Here is a 19,458-nt window from a genome sequence, read left to right on the forward strand (position 1 = left end):
TATAAATAGATTTTTTTTTTTTCACGTACCTTTGGGCTTCTCAGGTTTCTAATACTCTAGGAACGCACCTGTGGCAAAACAGCAGTTTGTAAGAATACACTGCACAGCAGGAATGGGAGTAGAAAGTTTACCCACATATCTTAAACACCACCTTTTTTTGTGAAAACTGCTATAGGAAGTTTCATACACATGCAGAAAAAACCAAAATCTTCATTTAAACCAAATGTGTACCAGCCTCTAGACTCGCATTTTGTTTTTCTTGAATGAATTCTTAAATAATCCTGGCAAGGTTTTCATATATATGGTATTTCAGTTATAATATGAAAAAATGTTGTTGTAAAGTAATTTGTAAAGTCCTTCAAACATTAAAATAAAATAAAGGGAAAGAATTGTTGTTACTGCTAAAGAAGTTTTACAGTTATACCTCTGTATGTGAGGAGGCTTTATTGTGGATAAAATGATGGTTACTAGTAAACCATAATAATCATTATGAAATCAGAAACAAATATAAAGTTTTAATGAGACATTGTTTTAAAGATTTCATGATATACATAACAAATAGATCCCCAATGAAATAAATACATATTTTATTATGATTTTACTGGATAAAATAGTGATTCTTTACACAAAGCTGACTGCAAAATGCTGTACTGTTTGCCCTAAAGAGAGTGAAAAATATGTCCAAAATACAGTAATGAAAAACCAATTTTCAAATATAAATGATGAAACTTCAAAAATAGCCTTAATTTAGCATTCCCGGGTCATAGTGACATCAGTTTACATTGCTGACATGGAACACTTCTGAATAAAATTACTGGATTACTTCTGCAAAGATTTAGCTTAGGTGCGTAGACCGTGTTAATGACGGTAAAGGCGAATAATGTTAGAGCAGTTATGCCACTGACATCGGTAGGAATTCTGCTGTTGATTAATGTGGTGTTCAGAATTTCACCTATTAGTTTTAGGTTTCACTTCAAAATGCTAAGATCCACTTAAAAATCATCTTCCTCTTGCATACATATACTATGTAGATTGTATTATTAATAATAAATACATTTCTAGTATGTATAATATATTGCATAATATGTCACACAGAAAAATTCCACTGATACAGCAGGTAACATGAATTAGAACTAAGCGTATTTGTATAGCTCTGATTTAATAAATAAATCAGGAAATAAAATATGTGTAGATCTAAAACGGAGGTGAAAAGGCTACAGATTTTCCCACGGGCTGTGAAGTAAGACATCATCCACATTTTGGCAGTATATTAAAAAGAAACGTATTTTTCACAGCAACTATACTAAATTGCACAACAACTATACTAAGTTGCAACGAATAGCACCGATTTGCTAGCAATGTTCTTCACACACAGTCTTGGAGGGGCAGCGGGAGGAGAGAGAGGGAGCGTTCGCATGCAAGGCTTTGCCACGGGAGGATCAGGTCTGCACTGCGCGGTGTGGACACCCTGTCGTTTCCCTAACAGGCTCTACAGTATTAACGTTAAGCTATGCTAAAAGGAGTCTCTCTCTTGTAACATTTGAGTGGGTGGCTTGGTTGGTTAGTTAGTTCAACAGAAGAGCTAAGACAGACGCCTGCCTACCTGCGGGGGAGAGCCTGACATGAGAATACAAATTATGAGAAAGCATCTTTGGTTGACCATTTTTCCCTTTAGATTTTTGAGGGTTGGTTTTTGTTTTTTTTTTTTTTTTCTCTGAGTAAATGTAATAATACAGGTGTATTATTATACAGGTCTTGGGAATGCACGTTTCCACTGGTGTCCAGAGGAGTTAGGGATTTTTTTTTTTTTTTAAATTTTATTTTATTTCTTGTCTTGAAGGTGTGCTTCTCACAATTGCAAAAGTGCTTTTTTGGTATTAAAACAAATTATTCCTGTTCAAGGCGTTGTCTGACTGGTGGCAGGATAAAATTTAATGAGAGAGATTTCTCAACTTTTCCGCTGTCTTTGGCAGCGTGAATTATGTTAGAGACATCTTGTCCTTGGCTAAATCACACTGAAATGTCCCGTATCCAGCACAGAGCCCACACAGATAAAAAGCCATGCAGAGGTGCCTACCCTGGCAGTCAAATTAAGGGCTTGGTTAATCCACGTGGAAACGGGCGTCTTGTGCCAGGTGAGGCACTCTGGGGCACCGAGACACCCACGCAGGCAGAGCTGGCACCGGACCTTCTGGAGCGGCAGCTGAGTCCAGGCAGACGGACGAGGTGCCTTTGCTTGGGCAATCGAGATGAGCTTCAGTGTTTTCCGAGAGATAATATTCACAAAAGTAGCTCCATTAATTTCTTTCGGTGCAGGGTTTTACTCCGAGGCACCTCCAAGTGAAAATTTCAGAAAGGAGCGTTTAATGAAATGGGCAGGAATGATGGAGGTGGGAGATGCGTTCTCTTTTGACAGTGAAAGCAGAAAACCTAAGTTTTCTGCAAGCAGAATATCTGCAACTTCCTCTTTGCCTTGCCATCATTAGTAGTAGTTAGGCTGAACAAGCAATTCGGCAGAACAGAATAACCTGGCATGGAAGAAATTAGTCTAAAAGTAAAATATTCTTTCCTAAAGCACATCAGGGCAAACAAGTTACTGTTAGTGTTGTTGAAGCTCGATACCGCATGAATTACTTTCTGTTTATAGTCTTATTCTTCATTTAATATATCTTATAGGTATGGCTGTAAAGTTGTTTAGTTGTCTTTGTGTTGTGATTCAAATGCTCTGAGTATGATAATGTACTTTGATCTTACAGTAATGGGAATATAAAGCACGATAATAGTAAAATCAACCTTCTTATTACAGTTGTTATACTAATATTAAAAATTTAAAATTCTTTGATAGCCTTGATATTTAAATTTAGGACATCAGGAGGAGGGAGTTGGGGAGGACTTCATCAAATTATTTTAGAGGGAAACTCTGAAACGTTGTCCCTACTTGAATACTACAGAAGCCATGCAGGCAGCCAGCTGCCAGCCATGTAGTAATTCATAGTGAAAGAGCCCTCAACATCAGAATCCGAACAAGAGCACCGAAGCCTTAAAGTTAGAGTATGAAGGAAAAGGAAAGTATCTTTAAAGATATAACGGAGAAATGTATAGATGTACCACATATAACACTTCTGGGAAGAATCATTGTCACACTATACGGTTAGCACCAGGTCCTTGGAGGACACAATTTGGAATAGCTCCTGTGAAGTCAGTGCTGTCAGTTAAGCTGCAGCAATTTCACCGGCTGAGGTTCTGAGCCACGAAATCTAAATACTGACTGTATTTGTAAATCCCACGGTGGTCTTACTAGAAAAAGTCAACGGATTGCATATATCATATATTATATATTGCATATATGGATTGCCCCATATCTGGGGCTCTGCACTGTTAGCAGCAGTCGCTACATTTTTGGGAGGGGGGGCTGCACCTCTGTGTTAAGCAAGCCTGTCTAGTTTTGTGAAGTTAGTAAGCAAATTCCAAGAATAGTGGTGTATGAAACATAATCGCTGCATGTCAGTGGATTATAATTTCTTTTACGCTTCAGATTTCCTAGAGTTAGTGTGATTAGTTTTAGGGAAGTCTTGATTTCTGAAAATCCCACCTCTATTATGGCTTCTGGTTTATGGAAGCTCTGTGCTGCCAAGAGGAGGGACTAAAAACTTCTGGGAGTGCTGGGTGAAATTATACATGTGTCAGAATTTTGTTCTTAATCACCTGCTTTGTAGAATATAAAGAGTGTTGAAAAGTCCAACTGTCATCCAGACTTTTAGGGAGAAGATAGGGGACAGACAGCACTTAGTAATTTGTCCCATATGCCCTACCAGCCTGGGGTCTGACACCCACAATGACCTACGTGTATAAACTTCCAGACACGGCTGTCAGGACTTCTGTACATCTGAAGAACAGCGGGGCCAGTGACTAGGAGGGAAAATGCAGTAGCAGGCTGATGCTTTCTGCTGGTTTAGGAATGTGGAGTAGTGCAGAGAAAGGAAGGAGAGCACGTCCTTTCCCAGCGTGGGGCGACTATCCGGAAACTTTTAGGGGGAGCACTCAGAGTAACAGTCTGTCTTGAAATTAGGTTGGCATTGTGCTTCATGATGGTTAGATCCCTCAAGTCATAAAAAAGAGCATCTGAGACCCACTCTCTGAATCTCTGCCTATGGCCCAATTCCAGGTTCTGATTCTTCCAACTAAACGTGAAGTAAGCAAATGGTGTACGGGTCAGGCAGGAGCAGCAGTTAGGTCGGTACTGTACACCCGGTCTCTGTTATAAGCTGCTGCTCCTTCTCAGCTCCATTCCACTTTCAGTTGCCACTAACCTTTAAAATAAAGACTATTTAGGTGTAGAAAATGTGATAAAAGTTGTATATATTCACGTGCAACTGAATTATCAGAGTTTCAATATTTAACAAAACTGTCACGTGTGAGGGAGCCTAAAGTTCAGTATTGTATCAGAGATGCTATAGAAGAGAATTCCCCTCTCCGTGCTGGGGTCTGTTTGACAGTCCGGTAGCTGAGATCATTGGTCTTGGTGTTTATGAGGATGGGAAGCACGAAGGGGATTTTGGAAAATTTTGAAGGAAGTCATAAATGTTCATTAAGCAGAAACGCTGTTAATAATCTTCTTTTCTCCTGACGGAGCGTGTAAAATACCTGTATGCTAAAAGGTAATCAACCTCACTGGAATATCAGGTATCTCTGACTTGAAACTAACTCTCAGGATATATAGATTAAGAGAGAGTCAAGCCTATTTAAACATGCTTACAGAATAAAAGCTAAAAATACTACATAGTAATTACAAATTGTTGGCATGGTTCTACTAAATTTCATGTCTAAAGCCTTACCTAAGCTTAAATTCAGTGTTGATATGCATGTATTTATGAAATATCTTAGGCCTCTTAATTAACTTGTGGTAGTATAGACATACTGAAGAAATTAGGCTATGGTATTTAAAAATAAAATAAAATTAAACAAAATTGCACAGTCCAGAAGGCCTAGTTTCTGTGAGTACGTCACATGTACTGAAGTCATTTGTAATTAGTCATATTTTTCACTAAATAGTGTATATAATGAAAAACCTTAGTCAAGCTTCACTTAAATTTCTGTCCTTCACTTGCTTAAATCTTTTGGTTTGAATTCTTTGTTATCGAAGTCTTTCAGTTCAGTGGCCTGCTGTAATCTGGAACAGGGTACTTTTAGTCAGGTGATAAAGTGGAACCTGAAAATATTTTGAAAGAGCCTCAAATCACTTCGTATTACTTTTGCTGTCCTCTCCCTCTGTTTCTGTGTGAGTTCAGGAAATACCTCGAATGTTTAAACGTTTTTGGTTGGTTTTTTTTTTCCAACTTTAAAAATCTCTTTATTACCATACTGGTAAAAATCTGCAGTAGTTTTCAATTTAATGGAAGAAATAAGAAACCGAGGTAGAGGATTGAGAGAAGTAATAGCACGCAGAAGTGTTTGCCCTTGGGAAGCAATAGCTGCTCAGATGGAACAGAGGCATTTTGCATCCCAGAAGTACATTTTCCTGACCCACACTCTCTGGGTTGCCATCGGAGAGCTCAGGCTGCCAAAGGGTGCCACTCCAGCACTTCAAGGGATTGCATTTAGCCCAGGGTGTGAATATCAACCAGGCAAACTGAATATATCCAACTCCACATTCAGGTCAATGTATTTGTCACGTGAATCTCTCAATTGGTTTTTCTGTTTATCTCCTTTACAACCAGTAACAACTTCAAAAAATTTTATTTAAAGAAAAAAAAAAGTTTTCTGGATTTTAAATGTGTGTTCTTTTACATCTGAACTATAAAACAATAGGCAGTAAAAAATTTGTTCGATACTTTCACTGTTAATACACAAATTAAATTGATGGAAGCATTTCTGTATCTTAATAATTGAGGAGGGCTTATTGTATAATAAGGTTAGGTCCGCTTACATTTCTTGTACCTCTTTGAATCAATAAAAAGTGCGGAAATGATGAGGAACATTAAAACAACCGAAAAAGCATCATGAATTTTCACCATACCTTACCTGCGAGGTTTTTAAGCCTTGTACTCTCAATACAGGCAGTGCATAAAATTGGTCTTTAAAGGGAACAGCCCTGCACTGGCGAAGGACTGGGTAGGCTTAGCTGCCCTTCTCCAGGTCTGCTTGTCTTAGGACAGACAGAATACGATGCACCGCAGTGTCGGCTTAACTCCGAAGGACTCAGTCCGCAGACTATGGGGTTGTCCACGCTAAGGCACAATACTTGCTTTGGACATCAGGTGTGACGTTTGTGTACAGTGACACCCTGGTTATCAGTTCTCCCTCTAGGTCTGTGTAAAAAATCACTATGGAATTTAACTACATAAAAACCTGCCACTATAAAAACATTAAAGCCATCAAACTTCTAAACAATCGCTTGTAATTGTTACAAATAACACCTAGTTAGTTATAAAAAAACTGAACTGGCTTATCGAACTCAGCATTTAGTTTTACTTTTCATTCTCACAGTTGTGATGCTGACCAATACGTAACTTTCTCCTTTTAAAATTGATTTATGGAGTTGTGAAATTAATTTTACAAAATCAAAATACAGGAAAAAATAGCATCTTCCTGTGTAAACTGAAGCAGTATAACAAGGAATGTTTCTGGTAGATGGTTTTTGAACAGGTATCACTTTGGGTTACATTTTGTAAAATTCATTTTCTGCCAGTTAATTAGTAAAGAGTCGGTAATAAAAAGTAAGATTTCAGAGCAGTTTCAGTAACGTCTGTGGCTCCAAAAGACAGGTAGCAGTTAGTGTCGTGGGGCCTGGCTGTGACTAACCCAGCACGTCGTACTTCCAGATAGTTCTGTGCTTTGGCATCTGAAGGTGGAGTGTATGTGGCTCAGCGTTCAGTAACAACAAACGTTCTGACCAGAGACAAAGAGGAGGAGTTTCTCGGCTAGCCACTTTAGAGGCAGTATTTAAGGACAAGTGAGCTTTTCATTTGGATGAGAGGGCAGTTTAATAACTTCATAGAAATGAATCAAAAGGATTTTCTGTAAAACTGTGGCTGGTAATTCTGTATTGCTACTGGCCGAATCCCTTTTAGGCAAACATATAACTGTTTCTCTCTGTATAATTATCACAAGAGGTGATAATAAAAGAAGTGATAGTGGTAAACACAGTGACAAATTATACTACCTATGAAATACAGAGTAGCTCTGTATTTATAATGTTAAATTTATGCCCCTTCATTTTTTTAAGTTCTCTTTGGCATTACCTGCAAGGCAGATCTCATTAGCCTGCGAAGTTGCTGCAGATGACAAAATAAAGAGCGAAACTACCAATCTGTACATCGAATTGACAGCGAAAGAATGTGCCGTATGATCACTGAGTTCATTCACGCTCAAAGGCAGGTGTTAGCATCTCGGAGGTAGGGCAGAGGCAGTGACCAGATACTGCTTTGGATCTTAATCCATCCTGTCCCCATAGTATGGATTACAGATTCCTTGGTTTGTTTTTTCCCAGAATATGAACTTCTAAGGAACAAGGTTCTCTTTCTAAAGGAGGATTTCAAATCTCTTTAATACATTGGAGGTGAAGTAATAGAAACAGATTTTGTTCTCTTAGGGCTTAACTCTTCAAGGTTCTGTTACCCCTAAGAGACGTTTGCTCCTGAACGGAATAGTTTCCAGTAGGATCCTCAGAGTACTTAATGCTTGGCAGAGCTTTCACCATCTCGCAGAGCTCAGTTTTACAGGTACTCCGCGGTACAAGCTAGAACACATTCCTTCTAGCTCCTGTTTGGTAGACTCTTGCATTAAAGCTGTGCAAAACAGAAAGCCTCAGTTTTTCACCATGCCGAGCAGTGCAGGGTGGAGGAGCTACACGCAATTTGGAGGAAAACAGCACCCCAGTGTTAAAACTTTGCCCAGGTTCTTTGTTCTTAATTCAAGGAAGCTATGTATGTGCATTTAAAGGAATCCTTTGATGGTAATCCTTAAACATGGTTTCCACCAACCCAAATCCTGTTTGCTTTGATTTCGGAAAGGACAAATCAGGATTTGTGCCTTAGCGAAGTTTTCTGCATTTTGAAATATTAGTATATTTAGCATTTCTCTTTTTATGTTACCTGGTTTAAAAAAAGAATTTTGCAAGAGAAGGTTTATATTAAATTACTCATATCTCTAGCTTATTCTCCTAAGATTCTGCAACAGACTTTTGTATGTATTTGGATGACAGTATATGAGAATATACTATGTCATTTTTTAATAAATAGGAGAAAATTCATTTTCTGATTGCAATCATACTAGACATATAAAAAGCAAACTATTTTACTTTCAATATCCTCCTTTCAGATGCACGAAGTAAATTGCAATTATTTTTTTCAAAAACCGCTTTTTACATATTTTGCAGTAGTGCCCTTTAATATCTATATCAATATAAATACTGTTTTATTTTTATTAGGTTTCATAAATATATTGACATATCTGTGACACTAAACATGAAGCTTCCAATGCAAGAGTTTGTACATAGTCCATATCCAAATGTCACCATTATTTCATTTAAAAGATCCCAGCATGTCTACCTCATGATCCTTATAAACTCTATAGTACTGAAATACGTCAACACTTTTTCTTGCTACATTCATTAAAATTGAGCACCCTTACCCTACCCCATCTGTAAACATCAAGTCAATTGGCAGCTAGCACATTTCCCAGTCAGCAAGCAGTATTGTGAATTTTATCTTCTCTTGCAGAAATCAATTCGTCTTCGTTGCAGCAGATGAAATTTCTTGTAACACCTCTGCAGGTAACAATCATTGATACTTCTTGATGCATCCATCCAGGTCTCAATATCCTTTTTCACATGCTGCATTTAATCGTAAGAGAAAGCATAGGAAAGTCCGTAGTATAAATCTTTGGAACAGTTTAATTAATTTGTAGCTTGAGCCTATAGGTTCTGCCATATAAAAGAGATTAGGATATTTTGCTGACTTTGGTGTTTTATTTCCAGTTTAAATATCATATGGCCTAGAAAAGTAAGGATATGTTAAGCCTTCTTTCTAATAAATACTTGCTGGGCAGTACGATCAAGATTGTGACTTTAAAAAAGCCAAAACAAACAGAACTAATGCAAAGAGTAAAGGCTTAGATGTATGTAGGATGTTGTAAGTGCTATAGATTTAACGATTTTCTTTTCAACTCTTTGGGGGCAAATATTGCCCACAAGGGTGCTGCAGACCCTAAAGCACTCACAAAGTCTATCCTATGGATGAGATAGTGGGAGAGAGGGTCTGTGTCTTCAGAGGATCGCTCTCTAGTAAGTAAAAAGTCTTAGCTGCTTTGCTAACATACTATCTTGTTGTAAGCCCTGGGTACAGAAGAGCGAACAATGTTTTTAAAAGGTAATGGTAACTTCTAAATATATTGAATATGTCGAGGGATTGTCTCTCTTTTAAGCAGTAGAGTTTGAACAATCTTAGTCTTAATTCAGGTAAGGATGGTATTATGTCACGACGTAAGGAATCAAAAGCCAAAAGAAATAGTAACAGTTCCGGGACGTACAAGAAGCTGCTTGGGTTGAAGGACGAAAGGATATATAGTGTGACACAAAATGTTGGTATTAAGTGTTTATTTATAGAGTTTTACGTTAGCAGAAATAAATGAAAGGTGAAGAGTTTTCTGTTTATGCCATAGCGACCTACATAGAAATGAATAAAGAGCACTTATTTATGAAAAAGAAGATCATAGCTAAAGTCGAAATATGCTGAAATTGTAATAATCTGTATGCTAACCGTAGCATTTGTGGTGGTAATCTGAAAAGTTCTTCTGAAACAAAACCTGATTTAACATAGATTTTTCAAAGGCCTAAATCATTAAGAGAATACATTTTGAGAAGTCAACATTTGACACTTTCTTGATCTCACTAGACTTGGATTTTGGCTTTCATCATTTCACGTGTGCTTCCTGCTGGGCTCCGGATTAGCGTGAGCTGTAGCAGGGAGGCTACTAATTTATAAATCTAGGCCTTGCTAAGTAAGAACAAATATAATTATTTTAACCTTTTTTTTTTTTCACTTGGAATTCTCGAGATAGAAAATTCTTTAATATTTTTCTTCTCCTGAAAACAATTTCCTGTTTCGCAGAGTGAACCCTTCTAAGCAATAATTATTTCTATAATAAAGACTTTTTTCCCCCCTCAGTTCAGGCACAATTAAAGTGTCCAAGACTATATTATACATATTCTATATATCGCTACTTTGGCATTCACGTCAAAAATATAGAGCTCTTGTTTATCAGTAAATTCAGTGAACTTTATGCAGAATGAAATGGATCTCTGTGTTTATCTATTAAAACTTTTCAGTTTACCAGTTGATTACCTCCGTTGAATTGATTCAACAATAATGTGTTTTTGTTGGGTATGGTTTTGCCCATGTGATAAACATACCCGTCAGAGGTGACCGTAGGTGCCTTTTTTGTGATACGACCTGAAGGAGAAAGCTAATGAAAGCCTGTATCTTCTGTTTCTCGCATACCTAAGTTTTAGTCATAGACTTTAAAGGACTTTTGGCTTAAAAATAATTCTCCGGCCCATATTGCTGTGGTACAAGTTGCCAAAGTTGCATTTGGTCTTTCAAATCTGTAAGTTGACTTTCAACTAATTTATTATCTGATGTTTTGTGTTTTAATACGTGGAGCATATATAGAGATACATAAAGTTTTAGAACCAAAGCTAACGTTCCTGTGGTTTTTCAGATGCATGCCAAACACCTACAGTACAATTTTATAGTGCTTTTTTTTAGTGCTCCTAAACTCAATTACAATAATTCAACTGTGTTTGTAAACTTGATATAAAGCGAAGATACTGATAATATGCTCAATGTTTGAAATGTGAGTATATGTATGTTTGCATTGTTTCCTTGTAAAGAACGTGCGTGTTTGTAGATTTCCAATAATAATACTATAACACGTAACCTTTTGGTTAGAACTCTCTCATCAAATGGAAATGGGAGGTCTTGGGGGGTTCTGCTGGTAATACTCACTCTTCTCTTCCTAATACTTTATCATTCCTGCCAGGGGATACTTAGCCCTCAGCCACATGACATCTTGTCTCATTGGGGAATAAAGTAATCTTGAATAAATAAACGTGTTAATGAACGGATAGCGTGTCCGTATACACATTTCTATTTGTGTAAGTATATCTGGTCTTGCATGCACGTTATATAAAGAAAACCTATTCCGGTATCTGACAGAGGGATCCTTCCATGGGAAATTTAAAAATATTTCACTCTTGATTGCATCCAGTGCATTCTGAGGCTAAAAATAATTACTCTTCAGAAGAGAAGTTCTGTGCTTCTGGGATAGATCTTCTCTGGCAGGCATGATTAAAGAGGCTGCAAACAGACCTGAACTAGAACAGAGGCAGGGACACTATCCGAAACCCCCTATCATCAGTTTGACGATGGCATTTTAACGAGGATCTCTGAAGACTTTGCTCCAGCAAACCTCTGACAGTGGGTACGTTAGGCTCCTGGCTGATAGGAGCAGTGGGCATCTTGCCCTGTCCGGCTCCTAATAAATCAGTATGAGAGACCCAGAATAAACCCGTGGTTTATTTACATGTCGGTTACGGAACATTGTTCATTTTGAATCTTTAGCATTTTTAATGGATTTTTCAAATCAGTGCTCAACATTTTTTTTTCTTTTAGGTTTTGTAAGATTGAAATTCATAGTTTGTAAAGAAAAAAATATTTTGTAGTGTCATTTTCAAGTGCATTCTAGGATGTACCTGCATATTACATTTTATGATTTTTATTCTATATTTATATCGCTCTTTCTTTCTTCCTCCAATTTTTAATTGTTATCCAACTTCCATCTACAAACAAAAAAAATCCAGTGTGATTGCAAGCCTGGTATTATTTTTTCCCAAGTGTATATGCAGTTTATGATTTTGAAATAACAGAGAGAGAGGCAAGTGTGTATATAAACCTGAATTTGGAATGAAGTGTGGTGGAAGTGGATATAACATCTGTCCAATTGTGACTGTATTTATTTACATATTTGAGCAGAATCATCCCCAGGAGGCGGGATTGGGGGGGGGGGTGTGTGTGCAAAAGAAATGCATTATAAAGCTTTAGAAGTTGACAGTCCTAGATTAAGTTATTGACCTCCATTTGGAGAAAGAGACAGTCTCCAAAACAGATTACACATTCTGAAAGGTTTAATTTTATAACTCTAGGAAAAACGTTTCATAAAATCAGGCAGCTTAAAGAAGCAAACATTGGTGTTTGTACTATCGAAATAGTTTGAACAGAATATTGGCAATTTTTAACAAATGCAGTTGCTCAAATCAATGCAACGTTCCTGTGTACTATCATTAACCTGTCAACACTAACGCTACCACAAATTTAATTAATGAAACAATAGCAAATTTAGAGAAACTTATTTAAAAGCACGTTAACATTTGACAAAGTGCTTAGAAGGGTTAAGGTGCCTGTTGTGGCGTACCTCTGCTGCGGTACGTAAGTAATGGTAGCTGGTTCGAAGTCTGCCATACGTGCTTGCATACATCTCATGGGCTTGTTCACGTGGCTGGTAGGAGATACCCGTCAGATTATACTCTTTGAAAGGAATTTCCAAGAAGTAAACATATTCCAAACTGCTTTGGGAAAAATGCAGTTTCAGCCTTTTTTGATTATTGTGTAAAGACGTATGTTCAGTTGTGAGAGGCTCTTCCCTTTTAGTGTTGCTGCCTGTGCATTTGACTTCATTTCATGAAGCAATTTGACTGGGAAGATAACAATTTTCTGTGAGATGCTTTTATTATTATGTTTTGCTCTTCCACTAATCAGATAAAATAAAAAAATGAGGATGAAGGAGCATCTGTAAGATCTTTGTGCTAGTATTTATTTAAGGCTGTACTGCTTTCTCCCTGTGAAAAATAGCAGATACTGAAGTTTTTGCTCTGGAAAGACTAGGAAATGTTGTACTAATGCACATTATTAAACTTCGTCTATAAATTCCAGTGTCCTTTATGTGGCAGTTTAAACTCGTGTTTACTGCTGCTGTAAATAGTTGCTTATATGGAATTCCATTTGTTACAGCTTTTACTGCTCTTGGTAGTCGTGTGGTAAAGATGCTCAGCTATTGGACCGGTTGATAAAAATCAGTAAACACTGATTATCCTCTGTTCTTCTCTCATGGAGTTTGATTAATTCCTTTTTCTCACCCAGTGAAAACAGTGGCAGCCCTTTTTGGCATCTTTGTCATTATCTCTCTGACAGCTTGCCTTCCCGGTGCTTACAGTTCTAGGTCAGTTCGCATGGCTAGTCAAATGTGACAACACGACAAGATTAAGTAAAGCTGAGGTTCTGTGATTTGTAAATGGAGGATTTGCAATGTGAAGCTCCTTTGATAACAGAAATGGTGAATAATCTCTGTTTGCCCTCAACAAGTGCGTATAAGCGTGTGCGCATCTTCTGTACTGGTTTTTCTTAATGAAGCAACCCAAATTTTTTTCTTCGATGGACTGAAAATATACACACGGAGGGTGGTTAGTGTTTGTGCATGTATGTATGGTTATATACAAATACATTAAATCAACAAGGACTGAGTTTTAATATCTTGAGATTATCATATTGCATTTAAAATATTAAACAAAAAATAATATGATTGCGTACTACAGAACTTTACACACAAGCACAAAAGACTGCTTTAAAATTTCATAAACAAACTACCCCATATATTTATTAGCGAACTAGATAAGAATTCATTCAAGGTTTATTGCCCCAAAATATGATAGTAGTAGTAAAATGCTCTACAGATCAAAGAAATACTTGGTTTCATTGTAATCCAGCTGGGTGTAGGGTCACCTGATGGCAAGCCTCAGGTTCCCCAGTGGCTTTTTTATATAAAGTCTAACTTTTTTGGGTAGAGCTTATACAGAAAGGTGGCGTTGGTAGCATAGAACTATGTTAGATTTTTAACTAGGCATCAAGCGAAATCCCTACGCTTGCGTAAATCCAGACAGCGAGACTGAAACTTGAGCGAAGGCGTTCAGCTGAGGGCTGTCCCCGGGGCTGTGCCACAGCAGTGATTCAGCGGCAGCTCGGGAGGGAAGGCACCGGCGCTGCTGTTTGCTGCACATTAACCAATATCAATTGTATGCATTCAAATGTTTAACAAGGTGGCAGCTCAGCTTTGGATGGCTGCAAACATCTGACAAACTTCAAAAGAAGCTACAGGTTGACTTGCAGAAGTACAAATTAAAAATCAGGTCTGAGCATCAATGACCAAAACTTCTGCAAAACATCCCCATCAATTAGCAAGAAAAATTAACTGGCCAAGTTCAGATGTGACATAAATCAGTAAACAGTCAAGAATTGGAAATTCCTCTCCGTGTATAGAAAATTCTGAGTAGGCTTCTCAAGTCTCTTGTTGCTCCAACCTGCAGGAAAAAGTAAAGCCTGCTTTTAATATTTCATCGATGGCATACTTATGAAGATCCCTTCATGGAAATCTTTTGTTACCGCCCTGTCCCTACAGTAGACTGTGGTCAAGTTTCCTCATGTCTGTGAAAACCTAGGAATGTTAATGCTCTACGACTAGGAAATCCCGCATGGCCTTCAAGGCATAGAGGAATTCGGCGCTGCAGTACGCCTTGAGGGTTCACTGTTTCCTTGCGCTGCCTCTCTCTACCACAGCCTCCCAGTTCTTCCTCTGCTCCGCATCGCAGATCCGTAAAGCATTATCAGTTGCGGAAGAGGAAAATGATACGCAACAAAATATTTTATGGGTCCTCCCTTGTAGAATGATCTTAGTTGTTTGATATTGTGCATTTAAAGCTCTGCACAGAGGATTTTAGCATTCTTAACCTTTACAATCAAGGAAACTTATTCGAAACTGTTTGTGTCACATTTCAATCGTTTTCCTTGGTCTTAAGTAAAAACATAGGATAGGTAACTCTCCTCATTGCCTTCTGAGACACGTAGAGAAACTTATTGCTCATTCGGGTGACTGAAATGCCTGAAGTTGCTTGGTATGAATATCCAAAATTAAATAAATTGATTGGTGGCACATGCTTTGAGCACCATAAGCAGGTAGCATCCTGCTGTAGTAAAGAATTTGAAGTTAAAGGACTGCCCCTGCCGCACGGCGTTGGCCCACCGAGGTTAAATACTGCTCGGCAACGCGGTGTGTAACTGGGGCGCATACAGAGGAACTCTGTTGCTCGTGTCATGTGTCTTGGTATTGTCGTAGGGATGTGACCAAGAGAGAGAGCAAGATGTTAGTTACTGGACTCGTGTGTCTGGATGAGGCCAGGTAACCCCTGCTTCCCTTGTCTTCCTTCCAATTCTTTAATATAATCTTCACACCTTTGCCTAAAATTTTATTGCAATTCTGCATTGAGATGTGACGGGGAGAGCTGTGGATTGCCCCTTCCATGCCACCTGCCACCAGCAAGAGGCAGCGCGTCCTGAGTGGTGCCCGTTTCCTGGGGGCAAGGAGGGCAGGAATGCCCCAGCGCTCGGCACTTGTTCTCCTCGGACTGAGCCAAGTCTCACGCGTTCGGTTGCCTTTGCGTGAAATTTAGTAATAATTGCCAGTACAAGAATCTCAGTCAGTTAAGGTCATTCTGGTTGAAGATTCAACACATACAGGTCTGAAGAAGCAGCAGATTTATTATTTGATCGTTCAATTATAAGCAAAGCTAGTAAAGAATGGAGAATATTGTGGAAAAGTGAGAAATACGAGCTTTTCAGCGATACGTACGCTTTGCTTGTAATATGGCAAGCAATGGGGGATAAGATCAGATTCAGATTTAGCTGAGGTAGTACCAGATTTTTAACTTCTCTTTTTATATTTCTTTAAACAGAGTCATCATTTTCTATAGTTTTTCTAGCAATATGTAGACTTCAAAAAATGGGGGTGGGAATTATAATGATCAGAAAGATATGTGCATCAAATTCCTAAAAAATCATGTTTAAAATTCTCCTTCTGTAGTTCTCGGATCACTTGAGGAAAATGTGTTAACTCGATTCATATTCTATACTGTGAATTTTTCCTTATTAATGTTGTTATTACACCCTCTAGTATGTGTATTATTAAGAAGCTTCCAAATGTCTCCAGTATCAGAGCTCCACTGCCTGTCCTAGATGTGCATGGAAATACAGCCATAGTACCAAAGAACTTAATCTAAAATGGTAATTACAATTACAGACACATGCTTTCTCTGTTTTTAGGGACTTCAGCAGTACCAACTACTGATGATTTAAAGAGAGAAATTCAATTTCAAAGGCCCTACTAAAATAAATCTCACAACTGATTACCATTTTTAATTCTCCTTTTTTTTTTTTTATTTGTGCAGTGGACAACAAATTGTCCTTTTACATAGTGTTTTTGCAATTTTGAACCCTGCACTGGAAATGATTGAAGAAATTGAGACATAGCATGAGTAAAGAAGAATTTACAATACACTGAGCTTTTGGTGGATAGTTTACAGCTACATTTACAGATGTTAGCACGGCTACACTGATTTTTTTTTTTTTTTCCTCAGTTATTTCCCAGTAAGGTGTTAGTCCAGCAACTTCAGAACCAGTGCCAGTATGGTAACAAAATGCTAGTAAACTTTTTTTTTCCCCTGTTATATCCTGAATACTTGTTCCAGGTATACTGTAAAATAGTGGAACTTACTTTGTTCTGATTAGTGGTGCATCAAAATTGTTCATCAGATGTGTTCTTAGACAAGAATTTGTGAGTGCACATATTGGTTTTAATGCATTGATTTAACATCCTGTAAAATACATAGATAATCGCTTTGAGTATTAATTTATTCCAAATACTTTGCCGTTTGCATGTCCTAAATTTTATTAAATTGTTTACCGAGAATGATTATTTCCAGTGTAAATTATCACAAAGCATTTAAATGCCACTAATTTTAATGAGAAATAAGCATACTGGCATAATAGTGAATAAATGAACCAATGACTATGTGACTAAACTAGCTTACTGATTTTCAGTGTGACAATATGGTTTAAATCCTTCGTACTATTTTCAGCATGGAAATCAGAATCTCTTCTGCTAACCTTCTGAGCTTCTAAATTTGGTGTCATGCAAGGGCGTGTTTAAAAATTAGCATTTAAAAAGAAACCCACTTGCTTCAAGTTTAAGCTGACACTGTTCCTTTCCTCTGTGGAAATGAAATTTATTAATCATAATAAAACCATCATATTCTGAAGGTAGAGGTCACCCTGAGGAGAAAAAAAAAAAGTCTGTTCATCACAGAGGAATTTCAATGCATTTTTTTCCCAGATAATATCGGAGCATGTATTCTCTCCCCTTTGGAAATATATGCCTCCATGTTTCTGCTTACATATGGCAAGTATACTAAGGAGGGTGCAACACTGAGAATTTTGCAATTAATTTTATATACTTTATTTTCTTTTACAGAAGATTTGGAAGAATGCTTTTTACATTTTATTCTATTCGAGGTTTACATTGCACACATTTGTTCAAGTGGAATTTCAATATCCTGTAAAAGAAAAGGAAGAAGTGTTTCGTATTTTAACAAGAATATAATAAGCATTGCTAATTCTGAAATACCATTTTTATGTTAATATCACAGTACAAATTTCAGTGTTATCATAATATAAATGTAAAACATTCTTTTTAAGGAGCAAGGATTAACTTAGGCCACAGTTTTCACATTAGGATTACTTCACAACTCTTTCGTTTTAAGGAAGAAACGTGGTTTACACAGTAGGATGAAAAAGATAATGTAAAGCACTGACAATAAGTTATTACTACGTTGGCAAAAGAGTAATAAAAATGTACTCAGAAGTAAATGCTGGGTTGAAACAGTCATTTTTTTTTCTTTCTTTTGAAATTGCTTAATGTGGTTTTTTATCCTATTTTCCTCTTAGTTGTCCAGATTTCTGTAAAATATGGATGTAATGCTATTAGCAACATGTTTGATTACCTCAGTGGTGTAAACTTGCTAGTTACTTCAGTAGTTGGGTTAAATATACCGAAAATTTAATAAAGCCTGAGCAGTATTTATGTGGGCTTGTTCCTTCCTTACAGGTGGCATTTAGGGCACTTCATGCCCTGCCATGGGTGACCCAGGAGAGTTTTGGTTTTGTGGGGCACTGGGACGGTGTCAGGGCTCCCGCAGGAACGGGGTGCAGCAGGGAGCCCAGATGCAGCCCTGCAGCTGGAAATGGGTCAGAGCTGGGGGGGAGGAACGTCCCACTGTAGTTAATGGTGTACACTAGACCAAACCCAGTGTAAGTCTGACAGATCTAAATTTACATTCCTTCTTCAGTGTTGCAGTGATACCAGTTAATCAGGAAAAAAAAAAAAAATTGAAAGTATCCCTATTCCTATTGCTTTAAAAATAATAGTCATGACATTAAAGAGTGTGTAATGCTAGTACATGCAATTCCTCCTCCATGTTACTGGGGATATGAAGGAAATTTATAGTGCTGGAAACAAGCGTAGCTTTAAATTAATCATTTTCCCTTTCTAGATGCTTTTGTACTGTTTGAATGGGATTTGGCTTGAGAGGATGAAAATTATAATGATGTTTAAAATGGATTTTTAGACCTAAAAATGGGCAGAGGAAAATAAGGTGTCATCTTCACTTCAGTGTAGATGAACAAGACATACGAGGTTCTGTTAGGGTTACTATCAAAGCGAAGTATTTTAAATCTCTAAATATTATAATGTTTGCATCCTAATGAGGAGGCCGAGGTTTATGGAAGTTCTTCCAACCAAAGAGGCTCCAGAGTATGGGGTCAGTGTCCAACCTGCTCGAAGAACTCTTATGCCCCCTTTCCAATTTGAAGGATCTCCAAGTGTCGTTTAGCCAACATAGGCTGAGCTGAGCTATTTTTCCTTCCATTTTTTTTAGTGGGAACCACCTGGTTTCTTTGTTGTTAACTGCCTTGGATAATTTCTGAAGATTGGTATTCATGGATACCAAGCATTTAAATGGAATTGAAATATAAATTTAATCCTTCACTCATCAATATATTGGATGCAAAAGAGAAATTAATTTGTTTTCTACAAGTCTTTTACACATATTTCCCTGAGTTTAAGACCATGAGATAGAAGGTGATTGCCCGACATGCTGCTTCCCCTGGATATTCATGAGTATCTTTGATTGCTACGAGGACTTCTCTGCCCAAATCTAGAGTAAACATAGCCGTGGGGTAAGATATAGAGCCCACATTCATGAACGTGTAGTACTTTCATGGCTTTAATAGATTGACTGCTTCTTAGTGTATTATCCCTTAACAGAAAGTTGAATTTACTAAGTAAACAAGACAGTACAACCGAAGGCATTCAGCTACTATGGTTGTACTTTGTAGTGAAACATTCAGATTTTGCCATAGAATACTTTATAAGAACGTAGGTACGCTTTACATTTGCTCAAAATGCCAGCCTGTTGCTGGAAAAAAATGGCTTATTCACAATACCGAATATCAACCGATG

The 19,458-nt window shown here is 37.6% G+C and overlaps 1 protein-coding gene across 50 annotated transcripts in view; it reads left to right on the plus strand.

Annotated features, from left to right (window-relative positions):
• Nucleotides 1-19,458, plus strand: part of RBFOX1 (RNA binding fox-1 homolog 1) — a 907,584-nt gene that overhangs the window by 882,620 nt on the left and 5,506 nt on the right. For 11 of the 50 annotated variants that reach the window (XM_054843160.1, XM_054843147.1, XM_054843134.1 and 8 more), the window contains one exon: nucleotides 8,721-8,773. The exons of the other annotated variants lie outside the window; for them this stretch is intronic. In XM_054843160.1, coding sequence (XP_054699135.1) covers nucleotides 8,721-8,773 — 53 coding nt within the window. The remainder of the gene's footprint in view (nucleotides 1-8,720; nucleotides 8,774-19,458) is intronic. 50 annotated transcript variants of the gene reach the window in all.

This window comes from Grus americana, chromosome 15 (assembly GCF_028858705.1).
Source record: "Grus americana isolate bGruAme1 chromosome 15, bGruAme1.mat, whole genome shotgun sequence".
NCBI classification, from domain to species: Eukaryota; Metazoa; Chordata; class Aves; order Gruiformes; family Gruidae; genus Grus; species Grus americana.